Source organism: Onychostruthus taczanowskii, unplaced genomic scaffold (assembly GCF_017590055.1).
Source record: "Onychostruthus taczanowskii isolate IOZ18803 unplaced genomic scaffold, ASM1759005v1 scaffold1, whole genome shotgun sequence".
NCBI classification, from domain to species: Eukaryota; Metazoa; Chordata; class Aves; order Passeriformes; family Passeridae; genus Onychostruthus; species Onychostruthus taczanowskii.
The window spans coordinates 6,163,313-6,182,603 of NW_024496525.1; the positions used below are offsets into that span (position 1 = coordinate 6,163,313).

Here is a 19,291-nt window from a genome sequence, read left to right on the forward strand (position 1 = left end):
ATATACTTTGAAGTTGTCATAGCTATTGGTCCTGGCTCGTCTTTTTTTCTGCCTCTGAGAACAGTTAAAGTAATAGATCACTGTAATTAGACTTTTATGGGTACAAGAGACAGTTTGTTTCAGTCACAAACAGGAACAGAGAAATTATGAGACAGAGAGAGAAGAAAATTAAAGAAGTTTAAATAAGGCAACTGCTAGGGAAATGTGAAGAGAAAAAAAAACCACACTATACGTTTATCACTGAAACCTCTAACTCCAAGGAAGTATACAATACACAAGAGCTCAGGACAGCTTTACACTTGGGCTAAGGCCATGTGTGAAATGCAAACCAATGAATGAATGCAGGCATTATTTGAATAGAAAAACTTTAAGGCACATTAGATATATCAGAAAGAGCATCATATAATGTAGATGTATGCATGATGTCCTTTAACATATCTCTTTAACATATTTCCTACATTGTGCATGTTAGGCTTTACCATATAACCAGGGTAAAACAAGGGTTATTTGTTCTTTCTCATGACTTTTAAGCACGAAAATATGTGTCTGTATACATATGCATGCATTTATATACCAGAAAATACAAACACAAAATAGTTATTTGAGGCTTTACCTACATACCACATTACATGTATTTCCCTATTTGTAACTTTGCACACTACCTACTAATCCGAATCTCTAATCTCCAATAAATCTTAACTATTACTACTAGACAAATAATGGAAAGAAACAACAAACCACAAAGTATCCAAGAGTCCTTCTTCCCGGTGGATGACCTCCACCTGATTCTAAAAACACATTTCTGCCACTGGTATGACAGCCTTATTTGCATCTACGCAACAATGCAAGTCAGCTTCTGAAGCCCTCCAGGAAGAAGCTGCTTGCAATTTCACACTAATGCCTTCGATCATTAATCATTCATATCGTCTAACTGCTGTGGAAATCAAACCCACAGGCCCCAGCTTTACCACAAGGCTTCCCTGACAGCTACAGTCAAGGTCAGTAGCATTAGCTTTGTTCAAGGACACTGACACGTGTCAAACTTCAGCAGTACAAAGTCTGCTATTGCATGAATAAAGGGTGTTTGAAGGTATTTAATTTACAAATACACACATATATTTAGGAGGTATTTTAGGTATTATTACCTACTCAAGGTAATCTGAAGAAGGTATACATAAAGCTAGAGAAACTTCTTGGCTCTCTGTGTCTCCTTCTCCACTTTTGCAAAATACCATGTCATACATGCCTCTTCAAAAACATGCCTTCAGCTATGTGAAGCCATATGGCTTCCTGGGCCTCACTACTCTCTGCAGTAACTTCTCCAGAACCTCACTTTTCTAAGAATTAGGAACCACCCTCTAACTCCAAAATTGCTGATATCCATCACAAATTTACCAAAATTTGTGTGCACACCAGTACTAGTTTTTGCTCAGCTAAATATATACCACTTGTTTCTAGTCCATTCTGTGCAACCAGGACATGTTTTCTGAAGACAGGAGATGACAAAAGAGAAGACTATACCATGAGCTAGAAGAGGCCATTACCACTGGCCTTTTACATAATACTGCTGACATCTATCCCTGCCCTGGAAAGACTTCTCCAATACACTCTGGGATTTGTGATTTTCGTTGCCATTGCTCATAACTGGACTATGACTTCCCTATGACTTACCACTACACTTTGGACTCTCTGCTGCTCCTACCTGACAGGTTTGCTGAACACAGCCATTCCCACTTCTGTTCCCCACTGTACAGCCTCTCTCTCTGTAAAATTAACTGTGATTACTATCCCCAGGATTTTACTGTATGAGGTATGGAAAGGAGAATTAGTGACTGCTAGCCCTGTTATTATAGGCAATGCCAAGAGGGAATCCCCTAAATAAAAATCAGTCAGCTCTGTCATAATTACAGTCACAATTTAACAGTAGCCCACCTTGCACACAGGCATTTCCCCCTCTCTATGCAACACCCTATGCAAAGTTGTTGACACAGTAAACCAGCTGAATAGACAAACTAGCAAGGTTTCAAGAAATGGCAGCCTCTGTTTACAAGCAAGGCATATGAGTATTTGCAGTGATAAATTACCTGAAACCTCCTTGTCAATGTGCAATACAGAAGTGCAGAGTTAAAGGTGCCCCACTGCCTAACCTGTGTCAACACATTTTGGTAATGATACTGGGTTTGAATTTATTTTCCAGCAGTAACAATGCTAGTTTGGAGATTATTTATCCAAAATTGTGCATCTTTCAGTTTCTAAAGCCCCAATACATAGTCTCAAATTCAGTCCTAGTTTAATCTTGGCTTACTGCTTTTAGTCTGGAAACAGAGTCAAAAAAAAAAGAAAAAGAAATCAGGAAATATTAAGAGTAAGATAACTTAAAATGCCATAAGGTAATCTCTAATGACAGTACAGAAGAATCCTTGAGTAAACTTTGAAGTCTGGAGGTCTGCATTGTTATTAACTCACACATTATCATCATCAATTTACAGTTTTATGTTAAAGAACCAGCTACAAAACAGAAGCAACTGTGTGAAAAACTCAGATTTCATGTATAAAAATAAGGCTCAGAAGGCCTCTACATGTAGCAGAATCCTAAAATATAACTCAAGAGACTCAAAAAAAAGAAAGCTAAAAGTAATCAACACTTAAAATACATTTTAAGTTCTGCTGCCCCTCATAAAAACAGCATGAAACCTCAAAGGGGCTAGGAAGCCTCAAAAAAAGATATGGACTGCTTTCTTTTAATAAAAAACTAAGCTGTATGCATGAAACCCATTTCACTTTAAAACACCTCAGTGTTTTCTTTCTTTACGAAATTTCATCATTTTGACTATACCTTTATGAGGCTCACCTGCTTTTGGTTGCTTGGACAATGTCCTATTGAGATGGTTTTTCATAGCACAACTTAAGAGCAATCAAATTGCAGCCTCACTTTTCTGACTAGCTCAAAATACCAGTACCATATTTTTTAATGTGAACAGTCAATTTAACAGCAGTCTCTTCCCCATCCTTCTGCTTTGTGGTCCACACATTTTTTTGGATGCATACACCTCTCTTCACAACTGCTTGTTCTCTTATTTCCTGCCCAATCAGCCAGGTCTGACAGCAACACAACTGCTACTTGACATGACTGGAGGACTGGAATTTGCCTGGAGAAAATCTGCAAATGTAAGGCTGCTTTCTTTTTGGTTGAGTTTGGTTTTGGGTTTTTTTTTTTGGTTTTTTTTTTTGGTTTTTTGGGGTTTTTTTAATTACTCCAATTCAGATCTTAAATCAGCATTTAAAAAGACATGAAGGCTGCCAAGTACTGAAGGTAGCAAACAACTCAGATTTTCTGAAAGCATCTTGTGGCAGCTGCAAGTTTGTGTTATATTACTTAGAGCAGTAATTGCCTTTGGAAATTATATTTTCCTGCTTGTTCAAAAGATTTACCATGAGTAACCATAAAAATTCAAAATTTAACTCAGTAAGTGCCAACACTTGCAAGCAGACATAGAGGATATGTCTGGCAAAAAATAAGCAGAAATGGAAATCTACCATCAGATAATGCACATCATTTCTTTGACAGTATACTTTGATATCCCTCAGAACACATATGCTCCAGTGGTTCTAAAACTCTCTAAACAACACAGTTTGAAAACTCTTCCCTGTCATAGGAGATCTCTCTCAGAAACAAGTACACCTTGCTATCCAATTTAGATTTTAATTTCTGTGTCTTCATCTTTCTTGTTATATTCCCCAGGTACTCCTCCTTTTTGGTATTTTCAGCTCATATTTAGTCAAGCTCTAAATAGTGTGGATTTTTTTACAGTGACATAACAATTTTCCACCATCCTTTATGTAAGAAAATCTGATTTGCCAAATTATTTTGACAATAGGTCACTTAATAGGTCTGGTGTCAAGAGGTGTCCATGAACTATTTGTCTTTCGAAACTGCCTGCAGAAGAGGAATTTTCAGATGTGGATTATTGTAACAATGAGCCAAAGGGCCCCTGAGACACAGTCACCAGCATTTGCAAGAAAGACTATTCAAAGGTGGCTGGATTTCAAGGGAATGTGACCAGCATTTAAAATCAATTTATATTTTTTGCTACTATTTGGCTAGTAGAGTTTCTTCTCCTCTCCTGGCTTTTATTGCTTTTTTTCCTTCCATGCTGCAGTACCCACACAATGCTCACAGACTGAAGTGAGGATGGGGATGTCACTCCCTGCTCCCATGAAAAGTAGTGTAGTGCATTTCAGTCTTTTTAAGCACTTTGCATCACTCTTCCAGTAGTAATTCCATTAAAAAAATACATCAGCATCTCCTCCAGATGTGGCCAGATTTAGTGTGCTTGCAGAGTACTTAAGTGGCAATGCAGTATCTGCAGCACCCTTCCACCTCCATTGGGTACCACTGTGTCACAGATAAATGACAGCTCACCCTTCCTGCAGCCCTCTGAGAGCCCAGGACTCAGCACTGAGATGCACAGAGAGACAAGAGAACACACAGTTCCACAAGAGTGGAATGCAGCTTGCTTAATTATAAATGTCTATCCTATGACTTAAGTACCTGACAGCTAGGTACTCATGATTGCCACTGGAGACCTGGTCAATACAGCTCGTGTAGTTTGGGCTACAGCTCGTCTTAACAAGGGTAGGGTGAGGCAAATCATACCCTAAACACTGGTTACTGTAACAAATGCACCTGCACTTCTTAATTCACACACAGGTGTCATCCAAAACAGTGGAGCAACACTGAGTATTTTGGATTTAAAAAACAACATACCTCACAAATTGATAAATAGCAACACCTGAAAGGTTAACACTGAAGGTAGAAGAAAATAAGACTTATCTCATTGAGACCATCTGCTGTAGCAATCAAAGCAGTTAGAACTCATTTGCTTGCAGGAGCCCATAGAGAATATCATAAAGTAACTAGAGTCAAAATAAATTAGTTTATTTTGTTCTGCATGACCAAAACCCATCCCACTTAGTTTTACCTACCTAAAGAAAAGCCTGGAACAGACTGTGCTCTTTCTCCATAAACAAAACTGAGAGAGGTTGGTCCAAAGGAACACTCCAATACCACCTAAGATCTGGTTTGTTCTCTAAATGTCTCTACCTTGCATTAGTGACTAAAAGAAAACCAGGCTTCAACAAAGATGTTGGCACATGAACTTCAAACAGACCCCAGTAAACAAAGTATTAAAGAAAGTATTAACAATCTCAGGTTCCACTTGGTTCTCCCCCAAAACCCTCAAACATGACAGTAATGAAAAGCAACAAAACAGCTCACACTCAGAGCAGGATTTACTGTGGTTCCACTGTTAAAGACCACTCTTATTTATTCTTCCTAAAGGGGATCTACAATTGCACCTTGGAATCCCTGCTGTGAGAAGCAAACCTTTCCTTCTACTGTGACACAGTACCGACCCTGAACTGTAGGGCATTCTGGCAGACTGTGTTCAATATTTCTGAGAGTCCACTGCAGTGTTTTTCTCATTCATTACTGGCAATCAAGCCATTTGAAAGCAAATGAGAGATGAAGAGCTAAACATTCATTTGGAGAGAGCTGAGATAATCAAAAGAATAATAGTCTTGTCTCAGATTTTGCATATGATTTTTCAACACTAAGAAACATAAAATTGATGTGTAATACATCTAATTAATATCAAACTAATATAAAAATATCAAATAATACCAACTACTAATATTAAAACTAATATCTAAAATAATGTAAATTACATTTAGAAAGTCAATCACCAATGAAAATTTACTCTGAAAAATAGGTAATATCCATGGTTTTTGTTCACAAAACAACAGAAACACTCAGCAAAAAAACCTGACAGATGTGTTAGCTTAAAACTGACAATACAGAATACACCATTACTGCACAATGCATAGGGCGTGCTATTCTAAAAGACAACTATGTATTTTGACAGGTGACTGTACTAGGAAAGTCTGGCAATACTGACATCAGAGGAAAACCAGTAAGGAGAGATTAATCAAATAGTATGAGTATATTCCCCATTGATACCACAGAACTCACAACCTCTATTCTACATGACAATAAGGAAATATTGAAAGGCAAAGAAATGGAGAAATCATAAAGTAGAAATGCCACAAGATGAACAGAAAGTGAGGCACACAAATAAAATAATGTTTTCAAGAACAGGTAAGTGGATACTCTGCAGAGTCACAGATTTAATGTCCTAATTCTAGATCATGCAACCAAACATTTCCTTCACACCCTGTATCTACTTCAGCCTACTGGGGTGTTGGACTTCTCAACAAACAGGTTGGAAAAAAATAATCTGACTAACCGACTAGTGCTACTTCCAAATTAGCAGCCAAAGTGTGTTCATAACACATTCAAAACAAACAAGCCTACACATTACCCAGAAATTTTTCCCATGTTAACAATTCCAGATTCCAAACCAAATACACAACAACTAAACCAAACTTATGGATATCAAAAAGTAACACTTTAAACAACTCATGCTCCATACGAAACCTAAATTATTTTCTCAGCATATGAAAGTCATCAAGATTGCAGTCAAGCAGAAAACATAACCATGTACCTCCAACACATTTCAGTAATTTTACCCAGGATCATACTACACAAGGAAACCTGATCTGAGCCAGCAGTGTAGACCTTAAGTTAACAGAATGGTCGCTTATTTAAGCTGTGCTAGAAATTTCTGTCAGAACCATACAGCACTTCTGCATACTACATAAGACATATTCTGCAGGCTAAATAAAATGTATTTACATTATTTCATTAAATTACAAAAATACTAATTTTTCAAGATGAAGGATACACCTACCCCAAAATAAAAGAATGCCTTTGCAAATGGGTCAACAGATAGCTTTCCTTCATCTTTTATGCTACCTCCAAAGTACTTCAGAATAAGACATTTTATCATGGTGAAAAAATGCTCTCTAACATCATACATTGCTGTTGTTTCACCTTTGTCTAATTCATTTTTCCCTAGCACTTGAGAAAACACTCTTTTTTCATTTAAGCAAGGCATGGGAAGTAAGAAAAATGACCTATAAAGAATCAAACTGCTAATTATTCTAAAAGAAACACAGAATGAATATAGGAAAAAAAGTACTAAAAGACTGCTGTATGGAGTCTGCTTTGTGCTTACTATGATAGAACTTGAAAGATATCTACGCTTATTTTACCTAGCTGCAGTAAACGTGAACAATTACCTAAAGTCATATGACAAAAAGTTACAAATTTCAAGTTATTAGCTTGTCATCAAATATTTCATACTAACAAGCTCAGGTGCTTCCACTGAATAGAATTCAGCTTCCAAGCTCTCAAATGCTATAGTTTGAAACACTTACTTTTCTGAAAACTCTTTCAGCTATGCATCCAAACAGTCAAATATATCTCTGACTTCAAAAGGGGCAAGGGATTCTTCTACAAGCCAGCCACACAGAAAAAGGATGGTTGCCACAGGTCCAAATCCTTACCTTTCTGTAGACTATCATGTTTGGAGAACTCTCCTCTGGGTCAGCAGTTTCCGCACTACTCGGATCAGTGGGTGCTTGGGCCATGTTTGCCTCTCGTCGCTCAGACTGCAAGGACAGGAGCAAAAGTCAGCATCACTCCAGGCTGCAACGGAGCGTGGTAAGGACATGCATCTGCCTCCCAGGCAGACATACAAGGATGGTACAGAGGGAATCACACTCCATGGGTCTTCACCTCACGCAGGATTTTATCACACTGTGTCAGAACTGATAGGTTTGTGGGATAACATCCCAAGAACAAGGACCACCAAGTCACACACAGCTGTGGTTTGGGTCATCACATACACACATTTCTCCCACAGTTCTGAACTTTTATCATAAGCCCTTATTCAACAGAAGAATATCCAATTAATACTTCACACACTTCCCTTCCTCACTATATAGCACAAACAGCCTTGACTTTTCTAGATGCTTTGAGGTATCTACAAAGAAAAAGCCAAGGCACCTTGCTGTGAGGCAGAGTGAAACCCCACTGTAACAGGCGGGTGCAGCAGACTGTCAGGCACACTGACAGTTCTCACCTGCAGACACTCCAAGCCCCTTCCAGCTCTCCACAACCCCGGAGCAGCAGCCAAGAACCAGGGAGGCATAGCTGCTTGCTCAGAGTAAACACCTTCCCTCACCTCTTCTCATGACACAGCCAGCAAGAGGCAACAGGATACAGGCAGACAACCACACATAATACTCCTTATCTTCTAGAAGCACAGAACTGGAACTGCTGCCTCATCTCCTCCAGGTCATGCCAGCCTTGAGGCAAGTTTTATTAAAAAAAAAAAAAAAATGAAAAAAAGAAAAGAAAAAAGAAAAAAAGGGACCTGGTGCAGAGTCAAATGCTATATTTTTTCTTCCACCAGCACATTTGACAAGTAACATTTAAATTAGAGGCTGCTGTGGAGCCGTGTGGTGACCTTTCCTAACCTAAGAAGTAACATTGCCTTGTACAGACATTGGCATTAAAACTGTCTGACAAGTTCAATTTCTTTAACATTGAAAGTACTGAAATATCCCATCTCAACCTATTTCATTAAAAACTGAGAACAAAAAACAAACAAACAAACAAAAAAAAACCCCACTATGTTCACACGAGCATAACCTATGTGTTAATTTCTAAAACACAGCTCACCATTAAACAGTCTCCCTTATTTAAGGAAAAAGATACTTTCCTATTCCTTCCTTTACCCCCTTTCACATTGCCAGAGGCAACAACGTGCCCCAGCATACAATATACATACATAGCATACAATTATATGTATAATACATCCTTGAGTCACTCTAGCTGTCAGTTACCAGCTCCCAAGGACAAGTCAAGAGGCTAGAATCAGACAAGCTCAGACTACATCCCAGCTCTGTCCTTTCTCAGCAGTGAAAAGGCTACTGCGGTAACATGGCATCCATCACTAGAGCCAGAAGCAGCTGACATACCCCCTTTAAGAAAACATACAAGAAACCAAGGTTAAATAATCTACATCAATCCAGAGGCATTAATTTTTTTTTTTATAATGTATGCATGCACACACACAAGTGGGCAGAAATGCATATGTACATACATAAACCAATTTGGAAATTCAGTAATACAGTTCAAGGTTGAGTTAAACAATATATATAGATCACCCTTTAAAGGCATGTTCAGACCAGTTTAGACACTATTTTATATTTAAAGATAATACATTTAATAAATAAAAATAAATTTATTTTAAGCCCTATTAAACCTCATGTCTTCCTAGAAGCCCAAACACTACACTGTTGTGCCAGGCTGTCAGCTAGACAGGAAACGAAATAAATTCTCTAAGTAAAATTATTAGATGTAGAAACAATTAAACAGCACAAATGATGAAGGGTAAAGCATTTTCAAATTACAGCACTTCAAATTATTTACGCAAATGTGCATTTTCACAATACTTCTTGGTCATGATTTCAAGGCACTGAAGAATTAGGCTCTAGGTTATCCTCACTCAATTGAATGGAGCAGGAACTGGGTTGAGATTTTATGTAACTTTCTGAAGCAAATTACAAAGCAGAGTTGAAAGCATATGTCAAGTCACACAAGTTTCAGCTTCACCTGCAGTATATAAAGACCACATTCGCCACTAACATTATGTGAGATTTTATATGCATGCTTTAAAAGAAAACAATTGCAACTTTCAATTCAGAACCGCTCTTAAAAGAACAAAATGACAATTTCTAACTGAAAAACCCTCTGCAGCATTACTTACCTGTGCTTCACTCATTGCATTATTCACTTTGAACGTCCACATTTACAAATTCTGTTGTTCTTGTTATACTGTCAGCTCACTTGATCTTTTTTGGTACTTCCAGATTTTCCCCATAGCACGTCTTCAAGCTTTTCATCTACTCCAGTACAACAAGACGATAACATCATGTACAAGATGCAGTAGTAGCTGGGATGCTGTTCACAGTGACATTGAGGGAGCCACTAACTTTGAAGATCTACACAAGCCTAACACGGAGATCTACATAACATCTACATGAGGTAATCAATGCAAGTGAACCAATCAGTTGTTGGAAGCCATAAATTGGCAAGTGTGATTCCCATGAGTCCCCAGCATCTGCTGCTGGATTTCAGCCAGGAACAGCAGGAGCAGAGCCACCTTTGCAAGAGTGGCAGCAGGATGTACATCTCAGAGAGCAAGGCTGGAGACAAGATAGGACTGAGGTGCAGTGTGAAGCAGAGACAAGTGTGGGCATACCCTCCACATAGCCCAGGCACTGCTGCTGCTGCTGTGATGAGCCTTAGCAGGCCAAGCCAGGGCACCTGAGGAATTGTGAGGACTCTGACCATTCTCCAATTTTCTTCTCTTTCCTTTACACCCTTTTTAAAAGCACAAAACTCATTCTCATTGGTATTCTACAAGAAAAACTACAGACAAAATAAGACAGTGATATGACACAGGTATGTTCTTGGCTCTTCAAGATGAAAGCACAGCAATGCTGGGTCCCATGGATTCTACTACACCTGTGCTTTTTAACTTATAGGAGTTGAATGGAGCTCAGCACCCAGTGATGCAGGACTGTTTCACAAAACCACAGAATGGCTAGTGTTGAAAGAGACCACTGGAGGTCATCTGGTCCAACCTTCCTTCTCACATAGGGCTTCCTACAGCACATTACTCAGGATTGAGTACTGACAGCTTTTGAGTATCTCCAAAAGTGAGAGAGACTCTGCAACCTCTGCGGGCAACTGTTCCAGTGCATGCTCACCCGCACAGTAAAGAAGTTCTTCCTCATGTTCAGGTGGAGCTTCCAAGGCAGCAGTTTCTGCCCATTGCCTCTTGTCCTATTGCTTTGGCACACCAGAGAAGAGCCTGGCTCCACCTTCTTGGTACCCTCCCTTCGGATACTTAAATACATTGATGAGGTCCTCTCTCACTTGTCTCTCCTTGAGGCTGAACAGGCCCAGCTCCCTCAGTCTTTCCTAACAAAGAGATGCTCAGTCCCTTCCATCTTTGTAGCCCTTTGCTGGCCTTGCTCCAGGAGCGCAATGTCTCTCTTATACTGAGGAGTCCATAACGGGACACAGCAGTCCAGATTTGGCCTCACCAGGGCTGAGTAGAGGGGAAAGATCACCTCCCTGGACCTTCTGGCAGTGTTCTTCTTAATGCAGCTCAGGATGTCATTGTCCTTCTTGCTCACAAGGGCACTGCTGGCTCATGGACAGCTTGTCCACTAGGATCTCCCTATCCCTCTCCAGAGAGCTGCCTGCTGCAAACACAAATGAGACTCCCCACGGTCAAAGCACAGCTTTTTTTACCCTACTACAATGTTAACATGCTGCATTTGCAACCCTTTAATTAATGTAATTGTATGTAAAAAGTCCACATCTGATTTGCACAGTCCTCTCTTAAGAAACGAGCCAAAAAAACCTACACAGTTTTTTCCTCACTTTCAGCCCAGTCTACTCCAGATGCAAGCAGGAAGTCAATCATACAATACTACACAGAGCGAAAACAGTTTGCCCCCTGAATCTTTCTCTAAACACATGTTTATGATGTATCAGCCAGAAGTGAATCCAGCTTAGCCTTATAAAGAAATTTCAGCTACACTTAGCTGAGAATAGTGAAAACAAAGATTTTATGCAGGTTGTTTTTTGTTTTTTGGGTTTTTTTTTACTTTATTTTAAATAAGCCTCTAGCTTAATTAAGACAGCCTCCAGCTAAGAATCTCATCAGTTACTATCTGAACAGTGCTGTCAGCTCCTCCCTCCACTGGGTAGTTTGCTGTATTATCAGGGCTAACTCTTCCCAGCCTGAAGCCACACACCAGCAATCTAAATCCAAATGCATGTCTTCAAAAAAATAAATCATCTCTAAATTTCAAATATCATGTTCAAAGACGCTGTTTTCCCACAGCTGTTTTTCTGACAATAGCCATGCTTGCAGCAATCTAGACTCCTCAGCACCAAAAGTGATAAAAATTGAAAACCATTTGTGCTAACCATTCTCTCACTCTGCCACACACAAGGACAAAATCAGCAGTCTTTAACTTCTTCTTTATGGATAAGATGGCCTATTAAGCCTTTGAAAAATATTACCAAAAATATGCTAAAAAGAGAGGGTACATTCTCCTCTCATTGATTTTTTTTTTCCTTTTTATGTTTTATTCTTTATTATAGAGCACTTCTGCTTCTCCCCTAAGAAACATAAGCACACTGGATTAGACAGGCAGCTGCTGACAAAATGCACTGAATCACAGTAAGAGTTCTCTCTCTCGCTCTTATCTGATCAGGCTCCTCACTCTCCCAAAAACCAGAAGCCACAGAGATAAGGGTCCCATATGTCATGAAAGGATGAGTGAACTTTAAGGTGGAATAACCAATTAAAAATATGCTCTGAAAATCAAGAAAATAATTTTTTCCAGTTTATCTTTTTAGAGTTTCTTATACAGAACTGTAATTAGAAAATTTCAAGGAAAACCACCTTTACATTTTAATCCATAAATACTGCCAGCATTTAATCTCTGTGTATGTGTAAATTCAATGAAAGCATCTGAACAGTAAATTAAGAGATTCCCCTTACTGTTCCCAAACCTTGACTGCTGTTAGAAAAGACCATTGGAAACAAGTCTGCTGTAAGAAACCTCTTATAGACACAAAACCCCATGTGTTCCATAGAAATAACACATCTAGAAGTCCTTACAGACTCTGGGGTTTTTACACAGAGAAAGAAAGAAGTACATTAGAAGAAATCCCGCAAAACTATGTCTTGAAAATATTACCTGGATTTAACAAAATAACACAAGGTCATAGTCAACTCCTATTCTGCATCGTAATAAATATATTGTAAACTTGATATGCAAAATTTGCAGTGCAAAACATTTCTTGCACATATGAGATAAAATAAGATCACTTTTTAAAATAGGGGAAAACTGAATCACAGAAAACCAAACCAGCTAAATTAATTCCCATGGAGATATATATCAGGACTATTCAGCTGGAATATAATTTTGGGTGACAACATGTGAAAATTACCTTTATGCTATGTAATTAATCTATTTCAAGGGCAGCTTATAATTGACATGTAGTGTTAATATCAAATCATGAGAGATTTGGTGCTTTAGCACACAATCATAGAGTAAATTTCAATTTCATGTCATTAATACCTAGGCAATTTTTTTCTAATTAGTGAAATACAACTAGACTACATGACTTTTCACATGCCTGAGAAATCATATAACCACATGCCTTGCTGAACTTATAATTACCTAATAGAAAAAATCTCTACCTGATCTGCTAGAATATTTAAATCAAAAAGGTCATTATTAAGGTGACAGGAGGGAAGAGACGGAAGGAAAAAATCACGCTGAATTCAATTAATCTCCATTAATATTAAGTTGATATTTCACATCCATTACATAAATCTCTCTAAAATTGCACTGGGAAGAAATACTTGTCTTCATGTTCTTTTTCAGGTTAATTATTACTTCATTAAACCAGGACTTGGGCATGCCATGCAAGTTGTGTATGCTGGAAGGCAACACAGAGCCTATCATTAAGCTGATCCTGTTGACCAAGGTGAATACACTAGCCAGTGGATCCCCAGGACCTACCTGGGATATTCTCTGCTTCTCAGTGGTGTAGCTCAGTCCAAGCACTGCACAATTCATCTCCACTCCTCCTTCAGAAGTAAACCCACATAATTAGTGAAATAACTTTCCAAAGAGGAACAGATACAACACCCATCAGAATGGACCAAAGCCAGGAAGGCTGGAGCTGAGACCAAAACTCCACCATCTTTGCCAGCTCCTTTATGGGAAACTCTGAAGCTACACATGGTCACCACCATGCCCAGTGGGTCAAGACTCTGCAAGTATGTCCTCCCCTGAGCCTAATGAGCAGGACATAAGGGCTACACACAGAGAGCCATGCCACAGTCAACAGTGACAGAGCAAAGGTCTGGCCCTACCCTGGATACCATGGCACTGCTCCCCCGCAGTGGAGGGGCAAAGAGGGAAGTCTGCTTTCAGACAGTGAAGTATAGCTCCCAAAGCACCTAAAAATCCTTCAATCCTTAGTTTTGGACATCAAATGGTAACTGAAGTTGCTCCAAAAATAGTTTCCTAGTAGAAGATCATCCCAGATCTTCTGCCCCTCCTTGCAAGTGGTGAGCATTGCAGTACTATCAACAATACTCAGTCTGTTGCCTTTTTTAAGGAACAAAGTATAAACATTTCCAGCAGCTGCACTTAATGTTGAAATTTTTGCCAAACAAATTCCTCTTTGTTTGTGGGAAAGCAGTTTTGTTCACACTGGGAGAATTCAAGGGCTCTAAAGGACCCCATTCCTCCTCTTTCTAAGGTACAAGCTCAAAGGGAGCTCCATGCTGAAGCACAGGAGCTCAACACTTTTCTCACTCTGCAACCGGCAGGAGGAAGGATGGGCACACATCTAGGTCAGGGAATAAGCCAAGATTCTTTTGCCTCACTCTGAGAGAGCAGGAAGAGAGGACCCAGTTCCAGGACACCCCCTTTTTCTTCTTTGTAGGGAAACTGGGATCCTGATAAAGGCTGGGATTTCCCATTCCACTACTCTTACAGACATTTCCTAAAGACGCAGTGCCCTTCCATAACTAAGTGCTTCTCCTGTGAAAAACTTGCCTCAGAACATACTACAGGTATGTCTACATTTCCATACAGTACTAGGGCAGAGAGCAAGCTCTGGGCTCCTGATCACCCACAGTGCTTAATTGCTGGTTTACTCCCAGGTTCTCTTTTGTAGAGCTCCAAACCTAAGCAGACACATTTGGGAACACAGTTCTCCACCATCAGCACTTGCTCTCAAGAGTCAGCATGGATCATCTTACACAAGGTTGGGGTTCCTACCTCTTATCCATGTCTGTATCAGTCTCCCAATAGGTTCTGCAACACCCTGCAGCTTCCCAACATGTCCCAAGTCCTACAGTGCATAACCTCGTCCTTCTGGTGGGCTGCAGGACAATCTCACTTTTTTTTTTTAAACATTGTGCTTGAAAAGAAAACCATCCACAACAATCATGTATCTTCAGGCCACAGAGGTATCAGCTAAGGGCCTGAGACCCCTCTGGCCAAGAATATGCAGTATGAACACAGCCATCTTTTAGACCAAACTAGCTCTCAGACATGAGTCAATCTAAGTCACTTGGCTCCCTGCAGGTACACAGAAATTTAAACTCCGCCCCTGAGTAATCTAATGTGTAGATGCCTGTAGGTACTTCTCACCAATCACTTGCTGTTCCCAATTGTGTACATCAGCTAATAAACAAAAGTAAATGCTAATGGTTTAGTGGTCTAAGCAGAATATTGTTAACCAGGGATCACCAAGGCTTCACACCACCTCCAAAAGGGTGCTCTCCGTGGTCTTGAGCAATTTTCTCTCCATCTGAGACACCTGTGCTAGTGTTCACGCTGTTACTGTCTAACAGACAGCTCTCAGTACGGACAGTTCCAGTTGTTCCATTTGTGTGAGCCACTGGCGATCTGCCTCAGTCACCTGGCAGGCAATCAGACTGCTTCTTCATGTGCCATAGAAGGGGATTACTTCTCTTCCCTTTGCCTAGGTTGCCACACACTCCATTTTGATGTTATATATTTCCAAATCTGCACATATTCTTAGCTATTCTAGAATGCTGAAAATACTGTCTGGATCTGGATGTTACATCCAAGAAATATAGGGGTGGAAGTCAATATAAAGTAATTTTTGGCATCTAACTTTGACTAGGTCCTGACTTCCCAAGATAACCAGAAGAAAAAATGGAATGGAGATGGATTGTAGTGAATATTGACATACAAATTGCTGGTTAACTAGGCAATTTTTTCCCTTTATGAAATCAATTGTTAAAATAGACACTTGCATACTAAATTTACTTTTAATGGACCAGAACTATGTTATACCAGGAAGAAACTGCTTCCAATACATCCACCCCTCTTCCAAAGAATTCAGGGGGAAAAAAATGCGGCATTCACCAGTAATCAATCTCCCTTCCAATAAAATAATACTGCTGTGAGTGCAAGGCCTCTTGGAAAGGCTCTGAGCCAACATGCTGTTACCAAGGATAGATACAAAGAATATGATAGCAAGTATACGCTGAATATTTTACTAAAACAAGTGTCAGTGCTATATAAATTTAGAAATGCAAAGAGATAGCTATAGCTCAACTTTGAACTTTATGTGAATTGGTGATCCCAAACTACAGCAGTAATTATTCAGCACTATCAGCCTGCAAGGAGCACCAGTTACAAAGCTGAATCTGTATTTTGTTGTTTTGCAACAATGCCAACTTATTGGTCAGTATCATTCCCTGTAGAAAATGAGTAACTGTACTGATAATACAGAGCTTGAGGGTAGACTTCTAATCTATTCTCCAATATAAATCTTCTACTTGATCAGTTAAGGTGTGCTAAGAGCATCCTTTTCTTTGAAGCTGCTCCATCAAATACACCATCTCTGAAAGTGCCTTGCCTTTACGTACCATAGGAAATACTAATTGCAAGTACAGTAAACTACTTCTGGGGCATGGGCTGCAGTTTGTATTTTACATTGTATCCAGTAAGCTGGAAACAACTGAAGAAAATTGATTCAAATATAAAACTGAATGAGAAGATGTACAAAATAATGGATGCTGTAATACAGACTGGTAAAAAAACCACTAAAATTAAAAAAAAAAACCTAAACAAACAAAACATAGGCCTCAGTTCTTGTTAGATTCCAAATTCAGATTTACTCCACCTAAACTCCCTGTTCCCAATAGAGGTTACTGAAATTAAGTTCCCTTCAAGCAATCTTATGCAAGTTCCTAGAAGCAATCCAGCCCTGCATTGATCAGCGACTGCATAATCTCATTTAAAATGCCCCAAAATGCTGAGAGTTCTTGCTGGTTGTTCATTCTCAAGATGATGGAAAATTGCAAGTACCCTTGCAATCAAATAAAATAGGAAATTTGCTACCCAAAAGCACAGATGTCCTTGAAGATGTGGCACCATGAAATACCCTTGGTGCAAATGAACACAAGTGGTGGTATCCCACCTACTTCAAGGACATGATGCAATATACTGTGATTTCACTGCCCTGCTGTTTATCATAACAGCACACAGCCTTTTCAGATGCAAATTACACACAAATCACTTCAGTAATTGCAATGTAAAAAGCACTTAAGCCACTCCTGAATTAGCTAGCTCAAGTCCAAACACCACACATCCACACAGTTCAGCAAAGCCTACAAATCCCAGTGCTGTGGTTCATTTAACCTGAACTTCACAATGCCATATCTGAAGCACTACAAATACTAATACAGGCTACATACACTATAAATACTGATATACTTGACTACTGCTACTGTTATACTATAATATTCCTATTAAAGACAGTTAGTTTAATTGAACTAATACATGTCTTTGCCAGATTGCTCTTAGACTGATGAAGGCAATCTAAAACTAGTTGCTCATCTGTGACACAAGCAAATAGCATTTTATTTTACAAAATGATAAATTAAATCACAGTGAAATTAAGCAGCTTCCCACATTCACACAACAAATGACAGAGCAATAAACTGGCATCTGAACACGGACTTCCAAGCCATTAGTTATCATTTGCTCAACACACATCCTCATAGCATAGTAGGCCTGCAGCGTGAGGATTAAACTAACTGTCCTAACTATCCCATGAACCTTTCACTGCTGATGCCAGGTCCTATAAGCACAATGAAGAAGATGAAATATTGTCCTTTACCATCGGGATAATGTTTATAGTGTGTAACTGAAGATTCCTACAAAAGTGCAGCACTAATTCCTGCTCACTGCCTCATGGTGCTCACCACCCCTGTGCAGGCAAAGGGGCAAACCTGTGCTGCTGAGTCTAGGAATACACAGCTGCTTCCAGCATGACAATGCAGAGCTCCTGGGATGTCAGAGTGTCAGAACCTTATCGCTCACTGAAATTTTAATCTTCTTCTCTTTCCTCCTTTCCACATTCTTTGCCACCCGCTGCAGAGATGTTAAAAAATAGTATGAGATGTGATGCAACATAAGTGGGTAGCAGCAGTCTCTCTTGACTCCACAATCTTTCTAGAGCTTGACAACCAACAAGAAAAACACAAATTAGCTCCTCTTTCTTGCTCCTCTTCATAGATAGAACACAACAACAGAAATTAGCTCATTCCTCATTCACCACAATATGCTGGAAACATTAACTGAAATCATGGAAATGCCTTTTCATGGCAAAACTTATACAGATTAAGAAAACACTGTGGATACACTGACACTAATATCATCCTGTGTAAACCTTAAATGCCACTATATTATTGAGGGAAAGTTGCAATCAGACCATTTAGAACTCTCCATGATACATCTATTATTATCTTTTAAAAGATATAAAGATACAGCAAATTTTTCAAAGTACTCTAGCCACCTCTAAACCCCTATAAATCTGCCACCACCAAAATGCAAGCACTGATCTCACAGTCATCAGACAGAAAGCTAAAAGATGAAGAATGGAGGCAGAAATTGCAGGAAATATAAAACAGATTTAGAGACGTAGGAACATAATAATTCAGTTCAGAATACAAAGACATGCAACTATATGTAAGTGCTCAAAGATGCAAAGAGGAAATGTTGTAGCTTGAGGAAGTCAGATGTGTAACTCCACAGGAACAAAGTGACTGACCAGATGCTTCTGACAAAAAACCACCATCACCACCTACAGTTTCTGAAATGTGCTTGGCCAGCACAGCTCTGGTCAGCTTGTCTCATGCAGACCAAGCTGCAAATGAACAGGGTTAAATGTACTATTACACCTTCAGTAACAGCACAGGGCCACCATGCTGCTTGGTAACTTGGCAGAGTGCTATGTTACACCGCACTGGGGACAGCAGTTCAAAGTCTGAATTGAAGAAGCATCCTTCCAAATCATCAACATCATTTTCTTATTCTACCCAGGTTTTCTTTGTAATTATAATGCCATGGTGTGAACTGACATAAATAATAATGCAGCCATGAAGATGTTGAAAAGAGTGTCAGGAGGCAACAGGAGCACTTCAGTTCTGACAATTAAGTGCATATTTGTTACCTGAAATAGCCCAGGGCTGCTCAGTGAAGTGGACCTGTTTGTTCCTACAATATCTCCTCTAGAGAGCCAAGGTGTGCTTTCAGAAACTGAAGCTCCAGTTAGTGAGCACAAACAACACAATAACCCATCATAAGGGTAGAACTGTACTCTTGTAACATTGGGCATGGGAAGAGCGGTTTGCCCTTGTTCTGCTGTCACTGTGCTACTGGAGTGTTT

General features: G+C 39.4%; 1 protein-coding gene across 2 annotated transcripts in view; it reads right to left on the reverse strand.

Moving 5' to 3' along the window:
- Positions 1-19,291, reverse strand: part of RGS6 (regulator of G protein signaling 6) — a 258,325-nt gene that overhangs the window by 236,319 nt on the left and 2,715 nt on the right. For both annotated transcript variants that reach the window (XM_041401156.1, XM_041401146.1), the window contains exon 2: positions 7,468-7,572. In XM_041401156.1, the coding sequence (XP_041257090.1) occupies positions 7,468-7,551 (84 nt within the window). In that variant the 5' untranslated portion in view covers positions 7,552-7,572. The remainder of the gene's footprint in view (positions 1-7,467; positions 7,573-19,291) is intronic.